This window comes from Dreissena polymorpha, chromosome 7, assembly GCF_020536995.1.
Source record: "Dreissena polymorpha isolate Duluth1 chromosome 7, UMN_Dpol_1.0, whole genome shotgun sequence".
NCBI lineage: Eukaryota > Metazoa > Mollusca > Bivalvia > Myida > Dreissenidae > Dreissena > Dreissena polymorpha.
The window spans coordinates 9,854,536-9,877,399 of NC_068361.1; the positions used below are offsets into that span (position 1 = coordinate 9,854,536).

At 34.5% G+C, this 22,864-nt stretch overlaps 1 protein-coding gene across 50 annotated transcripts in view; it reads right to left on the reverse strand.

Moving 5' to 3' along the window:
- The window catches only part of LOC127838915 (uncharacterized), a 64,438-nt gene that overhangs the window by 23,235 nt on the left and 18,339 nt on the right, over positions 1–22,864 (reverse strand). Inside the window, exons 7-20 of one of the 50 annotated variants that reach the window (XM_052367009.1) lie at positions 21,822–21,911; positions 20,838–20,927; positions 19,318–19,407; positions 17,798–17,887; positions 16,278–16,367; positions 14,758–14,847; positions 13,238–13,327; positions 11,718–11,807; positions 10,198–10,287; positions 8,678–8,767; positions 6,879–6,956; positions 4,554–4,869; positions 3,858–3,992; positions 1,551–1,696 (exon numbers count right to left, since the gene is read on the reverse strand). In XM_052367009.1, coding sequence (XP_052222969.1) covers positions 1,551–1,696; positions 3,858–3,992; positions 4,554–4,869; positions 6,879–6,956; positions 8,678–8,767; positions 10,198–10,287; positions 11,718–11,807; positions 13,238–13,327; positions 14,758–14,847; positions 16,278–16,367; positions 17,798–17,887; positions 19,318–19,407; positions 20,838–20,927; positions 21,822–21,911 — 1,575 coding nt within the window. The remainder of the gene's footprint in view (positions 1–1,550; positions 1,697–3,857; positions 3,993–4,553; positions 4,870–6,878; positions 6,957–8,677; positions 8,768–10,197; positions 10,288–11,717; positions 11,808–13,237; positions 13,328–14,757; positions 14,848–16,277; positions 16,368–17,797; positions 17,888–19,317; positions 19,408–20,837; positions 20,928–21,821; positions 21,912–22,864) is intronic. The other 49 variants (XM_052367018.1, XM_052367010.1, XM_052367011.1 and 46 more) reach the window with 49 other exon arrangements.

Consider the following 22,864-nt stretch of genomic DNA (forward strand, 5'->3'; position numbering starts at 1 on the left):
ATGTTTAAAATTTAAATGTTGAGACTGATATAGTACCACTGGTTAATCTGGTTTCATATTAGATGGTTTTAAGTCCAGCTGTTTAAATGTTCATATATTCAACATTATTATCTGTGATATTTTTTCAAGTTGTTCAATGCCGACTTTTAGGCGTTATTTTATTTAACCATTATACATGTATATATTATTTTGAGTTTGAATACGAACTGAAACAAACTGCAGCACAGCTTTCAATTGGGAAAATTGGAGGAGCCATAACTCATTCTACATTCCGCCCCCATTCTGAGTGATTAGTTGTATATTGTTGGCAAATAAACTGTGTATCTTGAATACATATTATGTCACAATTTGTATCTTTTAAAGATTGAAAAAACTCTTTTCTTCTTGCCCTGGATTCCTCTGTAGTTTAAAGATAACATTTTAAATGAACGCATTAACATAAAGCATTAAAAGGTTTATTTTATGGATGTGTAAAAACAAGTACATGTATTCAAACGCAATATGCAGTATTTCCATAAAAAGAACGGTAGAAAAAAGATAAACAATCAACAAACAATCATCTAAGAATACTTACAACCTTCACAGGCAACCTAAGCATAGATTTCCTCTATCAAAACTTTAAAGGAAGTAAATTGCTATATTGGCAAAGATATGGAATTTGAAAGGTATCAGGTGTTAAGGCAACACAAATGACTCAATCAGCTATATGCATGTAATATATAGTGCTATGTATGAGTTGTTTTTATAAATCTTATTGATTGGAAAAAGAATACACTTTACAGGAAGTGTACATGTAATATAAAGTGAACTGTAAATATTAGCATATCGTGATCGTAAATATATTATAAAAGTCGGTCCTTATATGACACATTGACAATAAACAGATGCCATGGGTCATATAGACTCGTGGATGTAAAACAGTCCGTAATTATAACTCATTCCACATGTTTAGTTTTGATAACATGACCCATTTTTGCGTCGTGTTAATTCCAATGGGATATATAGGCGCTTGCAGGACATCCCCTTTGGTGATTGGCTATCATATTTTAAGAATTATTTGTGTGCGTGCAGACCTATCAATTGCGAGACTGTGACATAACAGAGACGGAGAATTACGGTATTTTGGTCATGCAATCTTAATTCCGAATAGCTTCCAGCTGAAAAAAATGATGACAACATCACCCATAATAATTACAAATGATAGTTATCATTATATGGCCACCTTGAATAACGCTGATAGCGTCACAATCACTTCATTCCAATTGAGATAGTAATGACAACGTAATCGAGTATATGTCAGATATTAGTGACATGCATAATGAGTGGTCAAAATCTGAGGGAAACCGTGAACAAGTAGAATCTGCAAGAACTACTTCATAGGTAAGAGTGTAAATGGAACGATATTTATTTGAAATGATCAAGTGAACATATTTATAAAAAAAGGAAATGTAATCAGTGAGGTAATACAATACTATTGAATTGTAAAGATGATATAAATAATGTAGACCGCAGTAGTTAAGTGATATATGTAAATCATGAAAACTGGTTACCTGTGTTTCCTTCTCCATGACGATATTCTCAGTTTTAAAGTGGTACCAGCCCACGGTTGCGAGCTCATAAACAATCAGACTAACCGCTGCAGCTATAGTCAGCCAGAGAGTGTTTCTTTCAGGTCCACAAACAAATCCGCGATCTTCTGGTAAATAAGAGTGACACAACTATTAACCCTGTTTCTCTTAGAGATGTTATATAGAATTTGGCATAAGGGTGTCGTTGCATTACATAATAAATAGCTACGCAATTGTGGGATTAAAAAACACACAATATAAAGCAATATATTTTATAACAAAAAGATTAGATACATAGAACTCCAACAGAAGCGATAGTTATGTTCGTTCCTAGGAAAATTAAAATTTCTATATACAACATTTATCCCATTTTTCATGTTTTCCCATATTTTTTTCATCAAATGTGTACTATTTCAGCTCAGAAAAATCGCATCGGATATTTCCCAAGATTTTATAAAAAATCACGATTTTATTAAAACAATAAGTAGATATCACGTTCTCAACGTAAACTATACGAAAAAATACTTGCTGATAAATTGTATTGTCAATTTAACACTAGATAAACCACATATTACAATGGAAAAATTATGTTTTAGTCAATAATTCTAATCATTTCACATTTGACAATATTGCAAAATATGTCGATAATCTAAAAGTGCAAAAAAGCGCCAGTCAAATGACCGATATATTTTCAAACAACCAGTTAAGGCATATCTTTGATAAATGCGGTGTTTCGTTGATTCAGTTCCGGGCTTGATTGAATCAAGTATGAGTTGAAGATTCTGTCTAAATTCCCGATGCGAATGTTGCCATAGATAACTGTGATTGAAACGAATAATAAAACAAATTAGAAATTGTGAACGTTGAATGGCGCAATACATTATCACGATTTTGCAGTATCACCGGCAAAATCAAGTCCGTTAGGGACTTAGGGATCTGCGAGTGTTGCTGCATTTTGAATATAACGAATTACAAAGAACGGGCGGCAGAGCTGCATGTTAATGGGTTGATAATAGGCTTTGCGGTGTAAGATTGCTACTAGGTATGAGCATCTTTTTTGTTGTATTATACAACCACATGAATGATTTATCATAGTAGGAAAGTTAAATGACTTCGACTGGTCATGATGAATGTTGGATGGCCATTTTTGTTCCAGAATGTTTGTATATTACTCTTCTGGCTGGACATTGGTGGACTCAAAACTATTCAAAAGGAACCTCCTACAAAAATTGTGATTGGTTTCAAGTTAAATGGGTCTTTAAACCATCAACAATTATACGGGCTATTGTTTGCGCATATCTTGCACCGTTGCAGTGAATCACATGGATCATTCTCAGAATATTTAATGAGTTGCTCGTTTCTTCTACAACATTTTCTAGTGTTCTGGCCTTTGTTTAACGCTAGTGGAATTCTTAATAATCGGTTCCATATGTTGCTGTTTTCAACTTCATATAGCTAAATCGGTAAAGAGGTTAATGCTTTATAAAATAGTGTTTATAATGTTTGCTAAATATCTTCAAATAAATAACAAGACGCAGTCGATCGGTAAGAGAACAAACTTGCGGCCTAATGAGCAGTGTCGTATGATGTCGTAAAAAATTGTTAATACACGCAACAGATGTACCGTACACCTACATTCATCGAATTATTTTAGTATTGCTTGAATCAGGATGGGATTGATTTCATAAATAAGCCGGTATACATTTGTCGATATTATTACCCATTGATAAACAAAACGGCACATGACAGTCGATGCTGTAAAGAACGGGTAAACAAGTAGAAGTGTTGATATTATTAAGAATTCATAAACATTAAGGAACACGATATGCGATGGTATAATACATTGAAACACAAGCAAGCCCATCGCTGCCAATTTTATAAGAATTGGATAAACACGCAGCCAAGGGGCTACCGGTAGTATTACATTATCGCCAGCAGCTTACCACTGGCGACATAAAAAATGATATCTGGCCTTATCTGAAGTTATGATGAATTGCTTAGCGAGAAGGCGACCGCATGACTGTATTATAGCGGACCACAAGCAGCAGCTCTAATCAGTACATTAACATTATGCCATCTGGTCAAAAAATAAATACATTAACATGCAACACTATGTTCTTACATGTCAATGTGTTTCACTCGCTCAAAGGCTGAAAATATATCATAAATAGTAATTTCATAACAAAAAAGTCATGACGCCGATACTGCTATAAATGGGGTCGTCTATTTCTCTCCTTGAACAAGAAAGTGGTATGAAAGAACTATCGGGGTGAAATATATCATCCTTACTGACTGAAATGAGAAAGTCACATGACAGCGGTATCGTCAATAGCAGTATTGAGACCGGCGTAGCGAGGACTACGGGGAGGGTGAAGGCCAGTCGTTGCATGCACGCTGTGCAGGCCATGTAGGCGACCAGGTATCCTGAAATGGACAACATCCAGAAAGGCGTCTTAGTACAACAAACGCACACCAAAAGCTTACGTGAAGGAATGACAACAGACATTTTGTTTCACATGTGGCTCATTTATAAACAGATCATGATTGATGCTTGATTAACGGGCATAACCGCGATATACACGAACGCAAGAAATTGTGTACGTGAACGCTTGTAGGTCTGTAGTACAACATAAGCATGTAGACGATGAACACATCTAATGAATTTGTTTACCTTGTGGTAGAACATTTTTGCTACTTGTCAATAATCATCATAATACAAAAATCGGCTTCGCGAAAGGCATAATGGGACACAATACTACTTATCATCGGGATTCATTTCTGTTGATACGGACAATTATATTATGTAACCAAGCAAATATGTCATGTTTCCTTATAGCGTTTTTATGAATATATAAAGCTAATGGACACCTTACTTTACATTCGCCTGATGCTAACCAAAGCTCTTAAAAAAATTCATCATGGAATATGATATATTGTATAATGGTTAAACCTTGAAAAGTTTGCATGTATAGTATGCTGCCTTACCGACTGCGCTGCCGACAATATTTACAGTGAACAAGTATATATCATCTCTGGTGGATGTCCAGGTATATTTCCCCAATCCCGACCAACCACTGTTAAAATCTGATAGTGTTGGTCGATTCTCAAAGAGCAAGAAGGAAAACAGTAACAGTGAGATCGCCACGATGAAGATGATCTTAAAAAACGATATATAGAAGATCATCTTCCACGGTTCCGGCTTTTTGCGGCTTGAATCGTAAGTACACGGCTGTTTGGTGTTGTCTGCCTTGTTTTTGTTGTTTTCTTCTCTTGTGTGTCCCGAACCATAATCAGACCGGATCTACGAGGAAACATTTAATAAGAGACATGTGTGAGTTGTAAAGTACATCCCATGCCAGATACATTCAACGGTTCATCTACTAGCAAGTAAGTTCATCCAGTTTAAAACCACGTTTTTTATCGTTGGCTCTCGTTAATATTGTTATATGTGTTAAATGTCTCACTTCTTTGCTATATAAAAGGCTTTTTTCGCGCAATAGTGGTCTATAAGTGACAAAGCTACATGCAGCTTAAAGAATGGTTTTTGCAATCATGTTGGTTGCAACCAATTAAGGTACTTCGATACCCGAAATATACTTAATTTATCGGACGAATAGGCCTTAATCCAATGAAATGGCATACGGTAAAACCGGTTTAACGCAGTATGGTGACAGTATGTTATTTTTCAAAGCGATAATTCAAACAAGTCAGAATGTCATGTCCTTCTCTATACCACAATGTTATGCCGTTGTATTATAAGATTATAGCTTAAGTTTCTTGATTCATTACCCTATGGTAGACTGTTTACTGACTGCCATTACCCTATGGTGGTGATTTGTTTTAAATCGATCACAAAAACGTATATATGGCGGCATAAAAAAGGCGATATGCTAACTTTAAAATGTTCAAGAAAATGTTGATTGATTAGTTCATTTAACACCGTGTTAAAGTTACATCCCAGCACGAGACAAAACATGTAAGAGGGTTGTATGCAGGAAACGGGTTGTCTGACATACAGTTTTGTATTGCCTTTGGGTTTCTTGTACCGGGCGTGACTAGAAAAATTCAATTAGTTATCAGCCTGCAGTTCTCTAAAGATTTCATTGAAATGAGATGAAAAACACAAGCACCATAAACGGTACTACAATTGTTTGGTTATCACCTTGTTAATGTGCAGTATTTACATGGAACTATTACCTGTGGCTGTACGTTTTATGACAAAAACATTGTTATTTAGAACTTTATTTTCTTATATTTTATCAATAATTTGAATTAGCAATGTTTTTATTAGTTTATATATATATATAAATGGTCGCCTTTCTTCCAAAAATTAATAAAGTCATAATGCATCGATCACTAAACTTGCATAGTTATGTCTGCGCAGCTTGTTGACCACTATTAAGTGCTACAACTTTAACTGACTTTATCCTTGTCTAGTCAAGGTTATTCCCACAACAATAATGTGGCCAGTTCAGCAAACAATATTATTCGTATTGTTCCTTTTTCAAACGGAGCTAGCCGACCTGTTTATTTCAAACTTTCACGATGGTTGATATGTTATGTATCTGATTTTCAAAAAACTTAACATAAAGTAATCATACCTGACGCAAAATATCACGGATAATTTCCTTAGAAATATAACCTATTGTTAACCATATTTTTGTAGTCATAATTTGATGGTTATGCAGAGCCAGTTTAAATTGCATTACATATAGGATAGAGTAGACATACGTAAGTGTATAAAGAAACATTGGCCAAATTGTATTAATGAATCAAATTACCTGATAAAATAGTAGTATAATTGCATATTTCAAATAAACATAAATCTCCTGTTTAATTCTCATACTAACCTGAACCTTACCTTTCGGATTCGGAGTTCGTTCAAAACAGTTTTTAAAATCAATATTACAAACTATATTATTGATGCAGACTATGCTTTATTTACAGGTGAATGTTACTGATGTACAGCGGACAGTTTTCTATCAGTAGTATACTTCATTTGTATCGATAGAAGTACTTTTCTGGACGATTTTCTATATGCGTGATGTGGTTTTGATATAAACACCCTCCAACGCATCCACCACGGAAGATCTACTTTACAGTAATGTTTCGTAAAACCACAATAATATTGCTATGATTGTTAAATATGCGTTTTATTTATGGATTGTACATGAACTTAAATAAAACATATAAATCAGTATACATTCGGTAACCTTAAAAGCATCAAACAATGGTTAATCAATGTGATAAACCATGTTGTCTGTTGTGAATTTTATCAACAGGCTGTTTAGCCCACAATTACTCCAGTACCTGGTTCGCGGACTTAAGAGGAGCCGATTCGGAACTGGGTTGGTTTTTAATTGGCATAGTGGGCTCAGACGGCTTCTCCTGTTGAGCAAGTGTACATATAAGGTCAAAGTTCAAGAATAATTACATATTGTAAGCCTTATGTCTTTTACATAAATGTTTGAATTAAATATTTACATTAAATGACCTGCTAAATATCGCTTAATAAATCATATTGGGCTTTAATATGTTATAACGGACGTGTCGGTAATATTGTACACTGGAAAGAGGTATTCAACGAAGACGCAATTAACGTTAGACTGCCAAGTTAACTGGCATCACGTGAAAAAATAGATATTTGCGATAGCAGAGTATCATACATATAGCGATAAAAGCAGAAAAATAAACATAACGTAATGTTTCACCTCTTATGTGAAATAAATTACCGAAACAACCAAAAAGAATACAAGTGGTCAGAATTTCACTGACATATTAATGGTAGTTACTGTATCAAACGCAAATATCACGCGGAGCATATAAAACAAATACCCCTTAATTGATCATTATAACTTTATTTCAAAACACGAAAAAACAAGAGATGTGTTTGTCAGAAACACAATTCCCCCTACTGCGCCACTTTGAAATGAAATTTCTATTTATCATTTGGCAGGTTTAGAAATCTTCTTCCTTTAAAGCTTATTACTTCACTTGGTTTTTGTCCAATACAACCGGGAGGGGGTCTGTAGACAGTCAAAAATTACCAAGTCAGACATCACTGACAACCAAGGCCTGTGGTTTATAAAAGATATCATAGCCAGAGTTCATCATGTATCTATGGATATTAGTCGACAGGTATATCATAGACCCTACCATTCACAAATAATTATATCATTAAAAAAAAATTGACAAATCAATCATTTGAGTTATAAATAATAAAAAAAAAATCTGTACAGTAACTGTGAAAAGAACTTAAATTCTTGGTAATGAAATATATAATCTGAGATTAATAATTATATAAATTACATCCCTTGAAAATAATTGTCACTAACAAATCTCTATTTTTAGCAGCAAATAATTAAAACCCACTACCGTGACTGTAGATTCACCACTCAAAATGTGCAGCTCCATGAGATACACATGCATGCCAAAAATCAATTTGCTATGCTCAATATTGAAAAATTATCTCCCTATAAAGCTTATTACTTCCCTTGGATTTGCATTTTTGACCTTAGACCTTGAAGGATGACCTTGACCTTGACCTTTTACCACGATGTGTTTGTCAGAAACACAATGCCGCCTACTGCGCCGCTTTGATTTATTTAACAAAAATATATAAGGTCCGATAGTTATGTTCATTTAAAGCTTATTACTTCCCTTGGATTTGTTTTTTCGACCCCGTGACCTAGTTTTTGACCCGGCATGACGTATTTTCTAACTTGACCTAGATATTGTATAGATACAACTTATGAACAAGTTTCGTAAAGATCGGATGAAAACTATTTGAATTAGAGAGCGGACATGAAAAGTGTGACAGACAGGCGGACAGTGCGAAAACTATATACCCCCTTTTCTTCGAAAGGGGGCATACAAATCTTATAAGTTCGATTCCATCTATGACATTCTGATGAGCAACAGACAGCATGCAACCTGAACAGTTTGCGAGCTCTACGATTTGCATACGGCTGCTATATTGTAATCTAGTTTATCAAAAACGTAGTTTATATATTACGATGAACCTTGACAACTTTTTCATAATCGTCAGAAGTGAAGCGTATTTAGCACTAAACAGACAACACATCTTCGGGAAAAAAGTAATACAATACCTGATGCGTTGAATTGGTCGGAGTCGTGTTGATACTAGATTGGGGTTCAGCCTCAGTTTTTGGTTGCTCTTGTGACTCACGTTCTTTCGTCTGTACGAGCCGGTGTCCATACAAGGTCAATGGTCATTAATAAGTACGCTTTATAAGCCTTAATGTTTCAACAAAAATAGATTTGGATAGTGTTTATATTTAAATGACCTTTTAACTATCATGGGATTAATTAAAACTATGTTTTTACATGGAATAAAATATTTGTCCGTTTTATTGTAAACTGAACCCAGTCATTTAACAATGTTGCAATCACCGTCGGTCTACCAAGTCAGGATAACTAACATCACGTGAAAAGTAGATTCTAGCGATATCAGAGCAATACAAATGCACGGAATGTTTACTTATTATGTGCAAGAAACAACATTCATGTATGTGCCAAAAAGCACAAAGGGTTCAAGTTGTATGAGGTAAACATTAAAAAATATCATACCAAATATTAATAGCACACTGAACAATCAATATGAAAAGCTCGTAGTTGAGTCACTTAAATAAATTTTAAAACCAGAAAGAAAAAAAATAAATTCGAACATTAAAGGTTTTTAAGGATTGACGTTCATCCATGAGATACTGATGAGCAACAGACAACCTAAACAGTTTGCAAATTCTTCGATTTATATACGGCTGCTATATTGTGTTTGCTAGTTTAAAGAGCCATTTTAATTTGTATTAATTATAGGAAGGGTACACATACTTACGAATATAAACAAAACATTATTTGAAAAAGAACATTATAATGTAGACTGTAGATTCACCACTCAAAATGTGCAGCTCCATGAGATACACATGCATGCCAAAAATCAATTTGCTATGCTCAATATTGAAAAATTATCTCCCTATAAAGCTTATTACTTCCCTTGGATTTGCATTTTTGACCTTAGACCTTGAAGGATGACCTTGACCTTGACCTTTTACCACGATGTGTTTGTCAGAAACACAATGCCGCCTACTGCGCCGCTTTGATTTATTTAACAAAAATATATAAGGTCCGATAGTTATGTTCATTTAAAGCTTATTACTTCCCTTGGATTTGTTTTTTCGACCCCGTGACCTAGTTTTTGACCCGGCATGACGTATTTTCTAACTTGACCTAGATATTGTATAGATACAACTTATGAACAAGTTTCGTAAAGATCGGATGAAAACTATTTGAATTAGAGAGCGGACATGAAAAGTGTGACAGACAGGCGGACAGTGCGAAAACTATATACCCCCTTTTCTTCGAAAGGGGGCATACAAATCTTATAAGTTCGATTCCATCTATGACATTCTGATGAGCAACAGACAGCATGCAACCTGAACAGTTTGCGAGCTCTACGATTTGCATACGGCTGCTATATTGTAATCTAGTTTATCAAAAACGTAGTTTATATATTACGATGAACCTTGACAACTTTTTCATAATCGTCAGAAGTGAAGCGTATTTAGCACTAAACAGACAACACATCTTCGGGAAAAAAGTAATACAATACCTGATGCGTTGAATTGGTCGGAGTCGTGTTGATACTAGATTGGGGTTCAGCCTCAGTTTTTGGTTGCTCTTGTGACTCACGTTCTTTCGTCTGTACGAGCCGGTGTCCATACAAGGTCAATGGTCATTAATAAGTACGCTTTATAAGCCTTAATGTTTCAACAAAAATAGATTTGGATAGTGTTTATATTTAAATGACCTTTTAACTATCATGGGATTAATTAAAACTATGTTTTTACATGGAATAAAATATTTGTCCGTTTTATTGTAAACTGAACCCAGTCATTTAACAATGTTGCAATCACCGTCGGTCTACCAAGTCAGGATAACTAACATCACGTGAAAAGTAGATTCTAGCGATATCAGAGCAATACAAATGCACGGAATGTTTACTTATTATGTGCAAGAAACAACATTCATGTATGTGCCAAAAAGCACAAAGGGTTCAAGTTGTATGAGGTAAACATTAAAAAATATCATACCAAATATTAATAGCACACTGAACAATCAATATGAAAAGCTCGTAGTTGAGTCACTTAAATAAATTTTAAAACCAGAAAGAAAAAAAATAAATTCGAACATTAAAGGTTTTTAAGGATTGACGTTCATCCATGAGATACTGATGAGCAACAGACAACCTAAACAGTTTGCAAATTCTTCGATTTATATACGGCTGCTATATTGTGTTTGCTAGTTTAAAGAGCCATTTTAATTTGTATTAATTATAGGAAGGGTACACATACTTACGAATATAAACAAAACATTATTTGAAAAAGAACATTATAATGTAGACTGTAGATTCACCACTCAAAATGTGCAGCTCCATGAGATACACATGCATGCCAAAAATCAATTTGCTATGCTCAATATTGAAAAATTATCTCCCTATAAAGCTTATTACTTCCCTTGGATTTGCATTTTTGACCTTAGACCTTGAAGGATGACCTTGACCTTGACCTTTTACCACGATGTGTTTGTCAGAAACACAATGCCGCCTACTGCGCCGCTTTGATTTATTTAACAAAAATATATAAGGTCCGATAGTTATGTTCATTTAAAGCTTATTACTTCCCTTGGATTTGTTTTTTCGACCCCGTGACCTAGTTTTTGACCCGGCATGACGTATTTTCTAACTTGACCTAGATATTGTATAGATACAACTTATGAACAAGTTTCGTAAAGATCGGATGAAAACTATTTGAATTAGAGAGCGGACATGAAAAGTGTGACAGACAGGCGGACAGTGCGAAAACTATATACCCCCTTTTCTTCGAAAGGGGGCATAAAAATCTTATAAGTTCGATTCCATCTATGACATTCTGATGAGCAACAGACAGCATACAACCTGAACAGTTTGCGAGCTCTACGATTTGCATACGGCTGCTATATTGTAATCTAGTTTATCAAAAACGTAGTTTATATATTACGATGAACCTTGACAACTTTTTCATAATCGTCAGAAGTGAAGCGCATTTAGCACTAAACAGACAACACATCTTCGGGAAAAAAGTAATACAATACCTGATGCGTTGAATTGGTCGGAGTCGTGTTGATACTAGATTGGGGTTCAGCCTCAGTTTTTGGTTGCTCTTGTGACTCACGTTCTTTCGTCTGTACGAGCCGGTGTCCATACAAGGTCAATGGTCATTAATAAGTACGCTTTATAAGCCTTAATGTTTCAACAAAAATGGATTTGGATAGTGTTTATATTTAAATGACCTTTTAACTATCATGGGATTAATTAAAACTATGTTTTTACATGGAATAAAATATTTGTCCGTTTTATTGTAAACTGAACCCAGTCATTTAACACTGTTGCAATCACCGTCGGTCTACCAAGTCAGGATAACTAACATCACGTGAAAAGTAGATTCTAGCGATATCAGAGCAATACAAATGCACGGAATGTTTACTTATTATGTGCAAGAAACAACATTCATGTATGTGCCAAAAAGCACAAAGGGTTCAAGTTGTATGAGGTAAACATTAAAAAATATCATACCAAATATTAATAGCACACTGAACAATCAATATGAAAAGCTCGTAGTTGAGTCACTTAAAAAAATTTTAAAACCAGAAAGAAAAAAAATAAATTCGAACATTAAAGGTTTTTAAGGATTGACGTTCATCCATGAGATACTGATGAGCAACAGACAACCTAAACAGTTTGCAAATTCTTCGATTTATATACGGCTGCTATATTGTGTTTGCTAGTTTAAAGAGCCATTTTAATTTGTATTAATTATAGGAAGGGTACACATACTTACGAATATAAACAAAACATTATTTGAAAAAGAACATTATAATGTAGACTGTAGATTCACCACTCAAAATGTGCAGCTCCATGAGATACACATGCATGCCAAAAATCAATTTGCTATGCTCAATATTGAAAAATTATCTCCCTATGAAGCTTATTACTTCCCTTGGATTTGCATTTTTGACCTTAGACCTTGAAGGATGACCTTGACCTTGACCTTTTACCACGATGTGTTTGTCAGAAACACAATGCCGCCTACTGCGCCGCTTTGATTTATTTAACAAAAATATATAAGGTCCGATAGTTATGTTCATTTAAAGCTTATTACTTCCCTTGGATTTGTTTTTTCGACCCCGTGACCTAGTTTTTGACCCGGCATGACGTATTTTCTAACTTGACCTAGATATTGTATAGATACAACTTATGAACAAGTTTCGTAAAGATCGGATGAAAACTATTTGAATTAGAGAGCGGACATGAAAAGTGTGACAGACAGGCGGACAGTGCGAAAACTATATACCCCCTTTTCTTCGAAAGGGGGCATAAAAATCTTATAAGTTCGATTCCATCTATGACATTCTGATGAGCAACAGACAGCATACAACCTGAACAGTTTGCGAGCTCTACGATTTGCATACGGCTGCTATATTGTAATCTAGTTTATCAAAAACGTAGTTTATATATTACGATGAACCTTGACAACTTTTTCATAATCGTCAGAAGTGAAGCGTATTTAGCACTAAACAGACAACACATCTTCGGGAAAAAAGTAATACAATACCTGATGCGTTGAATTGGTCGGAGTCGTGTTGATACTAGATTGGGGTTCAGCCTCAGTTTTTGGTTGCTCTTGTGACTCACGTTCTTTCGTCTGTACGAGCCGGTGTCCATACAAGGTCAATGGTCATTAATAAGTACGCTTTATAAGCCTTAATGTTTCAACAAAAATGGATTTGGATAGTGTTTATATTTAAATGACCTTTTAACTATCATGGGATTAATTAAAACTATGTTTTTACATGGAATAAAATATTTGTCCGTTTTATTGTAAACTGAACCCAGTCATTTAACAATGTTGCAATCACCGTCGGTCTACCAAGTCAGGATAACTAACATCACGTGAAAAGTAGATTCTAGCGATATCAGAGCAATACAAATGCACGGAATGTTTACTTATTATGTGCAAGAAACAACATTCATGTATGTGCCAAAAAGCACAAAGGGTTCAAGTTGTATGAGGTAAACATTAAAAAATATCATACCAAATATTAATAGCACACTGAACAATCAATATGAAAAGCTCGTAGTTGAGTCACTTAAATAAATTTTAAAACCAGAAAGAAAAAAAATAAATTCGAACATTAAAGGTTTTTAAGGATTGACGTTCATCCATGAGATACTGATGAGCAACAGACAACCTAAACAGTTTGCAAATTCTTCGATTTATATACGGCTGCTATATTGTGTTTGCTAGTTTAAAGAGCCATTTTAATTTGTATTAATTATAGGAAGGGTACACATACTTACGAATATAAACAAAACATTATTTGAAAAAGAACATTATAATGTAGACTGTAGATTCACCACTCAAAATGTGCAGCTCCATGAGATACACATGCATGCCAAAAATCAATTTGCTATGCTCAATATTGAAAAATTATCTCCCTATAAAGCTTATTACTTCCCTTGGATTTGCATTTTTGACCTTAGACCTTGAAGGATGACCTTGACCTTGACCTTTTACCACGATGTGTTTGTCAGAAACACAATGCCGCCTACTGCGCCGCTTTGATTTATTTAACAAAAATATATAAGGTCCGATAGTTATGTTCATTTAAAGCTTATTACTTCCCTTGGATTTGTTTTTTCGACCCCGTGACCTAGTTTTTGACCCGGCATGACGTATTTTCTAACTTGACCTAGATATTGTATAGATACAACTTATGAACAAGTTTCGTAAAGATCGGATGAAAACTATTTGAATTAGAGAGCGGACATGAAAAGTGTGACAGACAGGCGGACAGTGCGAAAACTATATACCCCCTTTTCTTCGAAAGGGGGCATAAAAATCTTATAAGTTCGATTCCATCTATGACATTCTGATGAGCAACAGACAGCATACAACCTGAACAGTTTGCGAGCTCTACGATTTGCATACGGCTGCTATATTGTAATCTAGTTTATCAAAAACGTAGTTTATATATTACGATGAACCTTGACAACTTTTTCATAATCGTCAGAAGTGAAGCGCATTTAGCACTAAACAGACAACACATCTTCGGGAAAAAAGTAATACAATACCTGATGCGTTGAATTGGTCGGAGTCGTGTTGATACTAGATTGGGGTTCAGCCTCAGTTTTTGGTTGCTCTTGTGACTCACGTTCTTTCGTCTGTACGAGCCGGTGTCCATACAAGGTCAATGGTCATTAATAAGTACGCTTTATAAGCCTTAATGTTTCAACAAAAATGGATTTGGATAGTGTTTATATTTAAATGACCTTTTAACTATCATGGGATTAATTAAAACTATGTTTTTACATGGAATAAAATATTTGTCCGTTTTATTGTAAACTGAACCCAGTCATTTAACAATGTTGCAATCACCGTCGGTCTACCAAGTCAGGATAACTAACATCACGTGAAAAGTAGATTCTAGCGATATCAGAGCAATACAAATGCACGGAATGTTTACTTATTATGTGCAAGAAACAACATTCATGTATGTGCCAAAAAGCACAAAGGGTTCAAGTTGTATGAGGTAAACATTAAAAAATATCATACCAAATATTAATAGCACACTGAACAATCAATATGAAAAGCTCGTAGTTGAGTCACTTAAATAAATTTTAAAACCAGAAAGAAAAAAAATAAATTCGAACATTAAAGGTTTTTAAGGATTGACGTTCATCCATGAGATACTGATGAGCAACAGACAACCTAAACAGTTTGCAAATTCTTCGATTTATATACGGCTGCTATATTGTGTTTGCTAGTTTAAAGAGCCATTTTAATTTGTATTAATTATAGGAAGGGTACACATACTTACGAATATAAACAAAACATTATTTGAAAAAGAACATTATAATGTAGACTGTAGATTCACCACTCAAAATGTGCAGCTCCATGAGATACACATGCATGCCAAAAATCAATTTGCTATGCTCAATATTGAAAAATTATCTCCCTATAAAGCTTATTACTTCCCTTGGATTTGCATTTTTGACCTTAGACCTTGAAGGATGACCTTGACCTTGACCTTTTACCACGATGTGTTTGTCAGAAACACAATGCCGCCTACTGCGCCGCTTTGATTTATTTAACAAAAATATATAAGGTCCGATAGTTATGTTCATTTAAAGCTTATTACTTCCCTTGGATTTGTTTTTTCGACCCCGTGACCTAGTTTTTGACCCGGCATGACGTATTTTCTAACTTGACCTAGATATTGTATAGATACAACTTATGAACAAGTTTCGTAAAGATCGGATGAAAACTATTTGAATTAGAGAGCGGACATGAAAAGTGTGACAGACAGGCGGACAGTGCGAAAACTATATACCCCCTTTTCTTCGAAAGGGGGCATAAAAATCTTATAAGTTCGATTCCATCTATGACATTCTGATGAGCAACAGACAGCATACAACCTGAACAGTTTGCGAGCTCTACGATTTGCATACGGCTGCTATATTGTAATCTAGTTTATCAAAAACGTAGTTTATATATTACGATGAACCTTGACAACTTTTTCATAATCGTCAGAAGTGAAGCGCATTTAGCACTAAACAGACAACACATCTTCGGGAAAAAAGTAATACAATACCTGATGCGTTGAATTGGTCGGAGTCGTGTTGATACTAGATTGGGGTTCAGCCTCAGTTTTTGGTTGCTCTTGTGACTCACGTTCTTTCGTCTGTACGAGCCGGTGTCCATACAAGGTCAATGGTCATTAATAAGTACGCTTTATAAGCCTTAATGTTTCAACAAAAATGGATTTGGATAGTGTTTATATTTAAATGACCTTTTAACTATCATGGGATTAATTAAAACTATGTTTTTACATGGAATAAAATATTTGTCCGTTTTATTGTAAACTGAACCCAGTCATTTAACAATGTTGCAATCACCGTCGGTCTACCAAGTCAGGATAACTAACATCACGTGAAAAGTAGATTCTAGCGATATCAGAGCAATACAAATGCACGGAATGTTTACTTATTATGTGCAAGAAACAACATTCATGTATGTGCCAAAAAGCACAAAGGGTTCAAGTTGTATGAGGTAAACATTAAAAAATATCATACCAAATATTAATAGCACACTGAACAATCAATATGAAAAGCTCGTAGTTGAGTCACTTAAATAAATTTTAAAACCAGAAAGAAAAAAAATAAATTCGAACATTAAAGGTTTTTAAGGATTGACGTTCATCCATGAGATACTGATGAGCAACAGACAACCTAAACAGTTTGCAAATTCTTCGATTTATATACGGCTGCTATATTGTGTTTGCTAGTTTAAAGAGCCATTTTAATTTGTATTAATTATAGGAAGGGTACACATACTTACGAATATAAACAAAACATTATTTGAAAAAGAACATTATAATGTAGACTGTAGATTCACCACTCAAAATGTGCAGCTCCATGAGATACACATGCATGCCAAAAATCAATTTGCTATGCTCAATATTGAAAAATTATCTCCCTATAAAGCTTATTACTTCCCTTGGATTTGCATTTTTGACCTTAGACCTTGAAGGATGACCTTGACCTTGACCTTTAACCACGATGTGTTTGTCAGAAACACAATGCCGCCTACTGCGCCGCTTTGATTTATTTAACAAAAATATATAAGGTCCGATAGTTATGTTCATTTAAAGCTTATTACTTCCCTTGGATTTGTTTTTTCGACCCCGTGACCTAGTTTTTGACCCGGCATGACGTATTTTCTAACTTGACCTAGATATTGTATAGATACAACTTATGAACAAGTTTCGTAAAGATCGGATGAAAACTATTTGAATTAGAGAGCGGACATGAAAAGTGTGACAGACAGGCGGACAGTGCGAAAACTATATACCCCCTTTTCTTCGAAAGGGGGCATAAAAATCTTATAAGTTCGATTCCATCTATGACATTCTGATGAGCAACAGACAGCATACAACCTGAACAGTTTGCGAGCTCTACGATTTGCATACGGCTGCTATATTGTAATCTAGTTTATCAAAAACGTAGTTTATATATTACGATGAACCTTGACAACTTTTTCATAATCGTCAGAAGTGAAGCGCATTTAGCACTAAACAGACAACACATCTTCGGGAAAAAAGTAATACAATACCTGATGCGTTGAATTGGTCGGAGTCGTGTTGATACTAGATTGGGGTTCAGCCTCAGTTTTTGGTTGCTCTTGTGACTCACGTTCTTTCGTCTGTACGAGCCGGTGTCCATACAAGGTCAATGGTCATTAATAAGTACGCTTTATAAGCCTTAATGTTTCAACAAAAATGGATTTGGATAGTGTTTATATTTAAATGACCTTTTAACTATCATGGGATTAATTAAAACTATGTTTTTACATGGAATAAAATATTTGTCCGTTTTATTGTAAACTGAACCCAGTCATTTAACAATGTTGCAATCACCGTCGGTCTACCAAGTCAGGATAACTAACATCACGTGAAAAGTAGATTCTAGCGATATCAGAGCAATACAAATGCACGGAATGTTTACTTATTATGTGCAAGAAACAACATTCATGTATGTGCCAAAAAGCACAAAGGGTTCAAGTTGTATGAGGTAAACATTAAAAAATATCATACCAAATATTAATAGCACACTGAACAATCAATATGAAAAGCTCGTAGTTGAGTCACTTAAAAAAATTTTAAAACCAGAAAGAAAAAAAATAAATTCGAACATTAAAGGTTTTTAAGGATTGACGTTCATCCATGAGATACTGATGAGCAACAGACAACCTAAACAGTTTGCAAATTCTTCGATTTATATACGGCTGCTATATTGTGTTTGCTAGTTTAAAGAGCCATTTTAATTTGTATTAATTATAGGAAGGGTACACATACTTACGAATATAAACAAAACATTATTTGAAAAAGAACATTATAATGTAGACTGTAGATTCACCACTCAAAATGTGCAGCTCCATGAGATACACATGCATGCCAAAAATCAATTTGCTATGCTCAATATTGAAAAATTATCTCCCTATAAAGCTTATTACTTCCCTTGGATTTGCATTTTTGACCTTAGACCTTGAAGGATGACCTTGACCTTGACCTTTTACCACGATGTGTTTGTCAGAAACACAATGCCGCCTACTGCGCCGCTTTGATTTATTTAACAAAAATATATAAGGTCCGATAGTTATGTTCATTTAAAGCTTATTACTTCCCTTGGATTTGTTTTTTCGACCCCGTGACCTAGTTTTTGACCCGGCATGACGTATTTTCTAACTTGACCTAGATATTGTATAGATACAACTTATGAACAAGTTTCGTAAAGATCGGATGAAAACTATTTGAATTAGAGAGCGGACATGAAAAGTGTGACAGACAGGCGGACAGTGCGAAAACTATATACCCCCTTTTCTTCGAAAGGGGGCATAAAAATCTTATAAGTTCGATTCCATCTATGACATTCTGATGAGCAACAGACAGCATACAACCTGAACAGTTTGCGAGCTCTACGATTTGCATACGGCTGCTATATTGTAATCTAGTTTATCAAAAACGTAGTTTATATATTACGATGAACCTTGACAACTTTTTCATAATCGTCAGAAGTGAAGCGTATTTAGCACTAAACAGACAACACATCTTCGGGAAAAAAGTAATACAATACCTGATGCGTTGAATTGGTCGGAGTCGTGTTGATACTAGATTGGGGTTCAGCCTCAGTTTTTGGTTGCTCTTGTGACTCACGTTCTTTCGTCTGTACGAGCCGGTGTCCATACAAGGTCAATGGTCATTAATAAGTACGCTTTATAAGCCTTAATGTTTCAACAAAAATGGATTTGGATAGTGTTTATATTTAAATGACCTTTTAACTATCATGGGATTAATTAAAACTATGTTTTTACATGGAATAAAATATTTGTCCGTTTTATTGTAAACTGAACCCAGTCATTTAACAATGTTGCAATCACCGTCGGTCTACCAAGTCAGGATAACTAACATCACGTGAAAAGTAGATTCTAGCGATATCAGAGCAATACAAATGCACGGAATGTTTACTTATTATGTGCAAGAAACAACATTCATGTATGTGCCAAAAAGCACAAAGGGTTCAAGTTGTATGAGGTAAACATTAAAAAATATCATACCAAATATTAATAGCACACTGAACAATCAATATGAAAAGCTCGTAGTTGAGTCACTTAAATAAATTTTAAAACCAGAAAGAAAAAAAATAAATTCGAACATTAAAGGTTTTTAAGGATTGACGTTCATCCATGAGATACTGATGAGCAACAGACAACCTAAACAGTTTGCAAATTCTTCGATTTATATACGGCTGCTATATTGTGTTTGCTAGTTTAAAGAGCCATTTTAATTTGTATTAATTATAGGAAGGGTACACATACTTACGAATATAAACAAAACATTATTTGAAAAAGAACATTATAATGTAGACTGTAGATTCACCACTCAAAATGTGCAGCTCCATGAGATACACATGCATGCCAAAAATCAATTTGCTATGCTCAATATTGAAAAATTATCTCCCTATAAAGCTTATTACTTCCCTTGGATTTGCATTTTTGACCTTAGACCTTGAAGGATGACCTTGACCTTGACCTTTTACCACGATGTGTTTGTCAGAAACACAATGCCGCCTACTGCGCCGCTTTGATTTATTTAACAAAAATATATAAGGTCCGATAGTTATGTTCATTTAAAGCTTATTACTTCCCTTGGATTTGTTTTTTCGACCCCGTGACCTAGTTTTTGACCCGGCATGACGTATTTTCTAACTTGACCTAGATATTGTATAGATACAACTTATGAACAAGTTTCGTAAAGATCGGATGAAAACTATTTGAATTAGAGAGCGGACATGAAAAGTGTGACAGACAGGCGGACAGTGCGAAAACTATATACCCCCTTTTCTTCGAAAGGGGGCATAAAAATCTTATAAGTTCGATTCCATCTATGACATTCTGATGAGCAACAGACAGCATACAACCTGAACAGTTTGCGAGCTCTACGATTTGCATACGGCTGCTATATTGTAATCTAGTTTATCAAAAACGTAGTTTATATATTACGATGAACCTTGACAACTTTTTCATAATCGTCAGAAGTGAAGCGTATTTAGCACTAAACAGACAACACATCTTCGGGAAAAAAGTAATACAATACCTGATGCGTTGAATTGGTCGGAGTCGTGTTGATACTAGATTGGGGTTCAGCCTCAGTTTTTGGTTGCTCTTGTGACTCACGTTCTTTCGTCTGTACGAGCCGGTGTCCATACAAGGTCAATGGTCATTAATAAGTACGCTTTATAAGCCTTAATGTTTCAACAAAAATGGATTTGGATAGTGTTTATATTTAAATGACCTTTTAACTATCATGGGATTAATTAAAACTATGTTTTTACATGGAATAAAATATTTGTCCGTTTTATTGTAAACTGAACCCAGTCATTTAACAATGTTGCAATCACCGTCGGTCTACCAAGTCAGGATAACTAACATCACGTGAAAAGTAGATTCTAGCGATATCAGAGCAATACAAATGCACGGAATGTTTACTTATTATGTGCAAGAAACAACATTCATGTATGTGCCAAAAAGCACAAAGGGTTCAAGTTGTATGAGGTTAACATTAAAAAATATCATACCAAATATTAATAGCACACTGAACAATCAATATGAAAAGCTCGTAGTTGAGTCACTTAAATAAATTTTAAAACCAGAAAGAAAAAAAATAAATTCGAACATTAAAGGTTTTTAAGGATTGACGTTCATCCATGAGATACTGATGAGCAACAGACAACCTAAACAGTTTGCAAATTCTTCGATTTATATACGGCTGCTATATTGTGTTTGCTAGTTTAAAGAGCCATTTTAATTTGTATTAATTATAGGAAGGGTACACATACTTACGAATATAAACAAAACATTATTTGAAAAAGAACATTATAATTAATATTTCAATTACCAATAAAACTACTGTTTTATAATCAACTACAAACCTTAATCGTTCCTCGCCGAATGATTTGGTTTACCACATAAGTGGTTTATATATGATGTTGACCGTGACAACTTTTTCATAATCGTCGGAAGTGAAACGTATTAATCCCTCAACATACAACACATCTTCAGTTGAGAAGTAATACAATACCTGATGCGTTGAATCGATCGGAGTCTTGTCTGTACTGGGTTGTATTTGGGGCTCAGTTTTTGGTTGATCTGGCGACTCACGTTCTTTAATCTGTACAGCCGATATACATGCAAGGTCAATGGACATAATTAAGTACGTATTATAAGACTTATTGTTTCCACGAAAATGGATTATTATAGTACTTATATCTAAATTACCTTCTAACTATCATAGGATAAATTAAAATAACATGAAATACAATATGTTCCTGTTATATTGTAAACTGCACATAAGCATTCACCAAAGGCGCAATCACCGTCAAATTACCAAGTCAGATTTAATGGCATTTCGTAACATAGATACAAGCGATAAAAGCAGATTATTAAGCATTAAAAGAATGTAAACGTATTATTTGAAAGGAACATCACATATATATATATATATATATATGTGCCCCAAAGCCAATAGGCCTTAAGTGGTCTTAGGTTTACATATAAAAAAGAATCACACCAAACCGCAATAGCATACTGAGCAAGTAATATGAATACCTCGTAGTTGAGTCACTTTAGAACATTTCAAAACCGGCAAGAAAACCATTTTTTTTCTAAACTTTCAATTTTTAAAGGATTCAGTTCCAACCATGAGATACTGATGAACAATAGATAACATACAACCCGAACAGCTTACAAGTTTGTCGCTATAGTTTTTGCTGGTTTTGTGGCGCACTTTTACTTTCTATTATCTTTAGCAAATGATAGACATACTGAAGTATATTAACCAATCTGAGCCAAATAAGCCATTTCATCTCATTGTTTGACAGAGGGCATTACAAGATGTATTTCAAATAAGCAAATAACAATAACGCTGTTTAATCACATACCAACGTCAAAATTTCCTCGCTGATTGAGTCCGTTAAAAAAATAGTGTTGAATACATAAGTATGCACTTTAATGATGCTGATAATACTTTCTTTGCAACACAATGGAACTGATGCACATCAGACCATATACTACCATAACACAGCAACATAAAGATTTAAAAAACACGTTTATATTGATAAAATA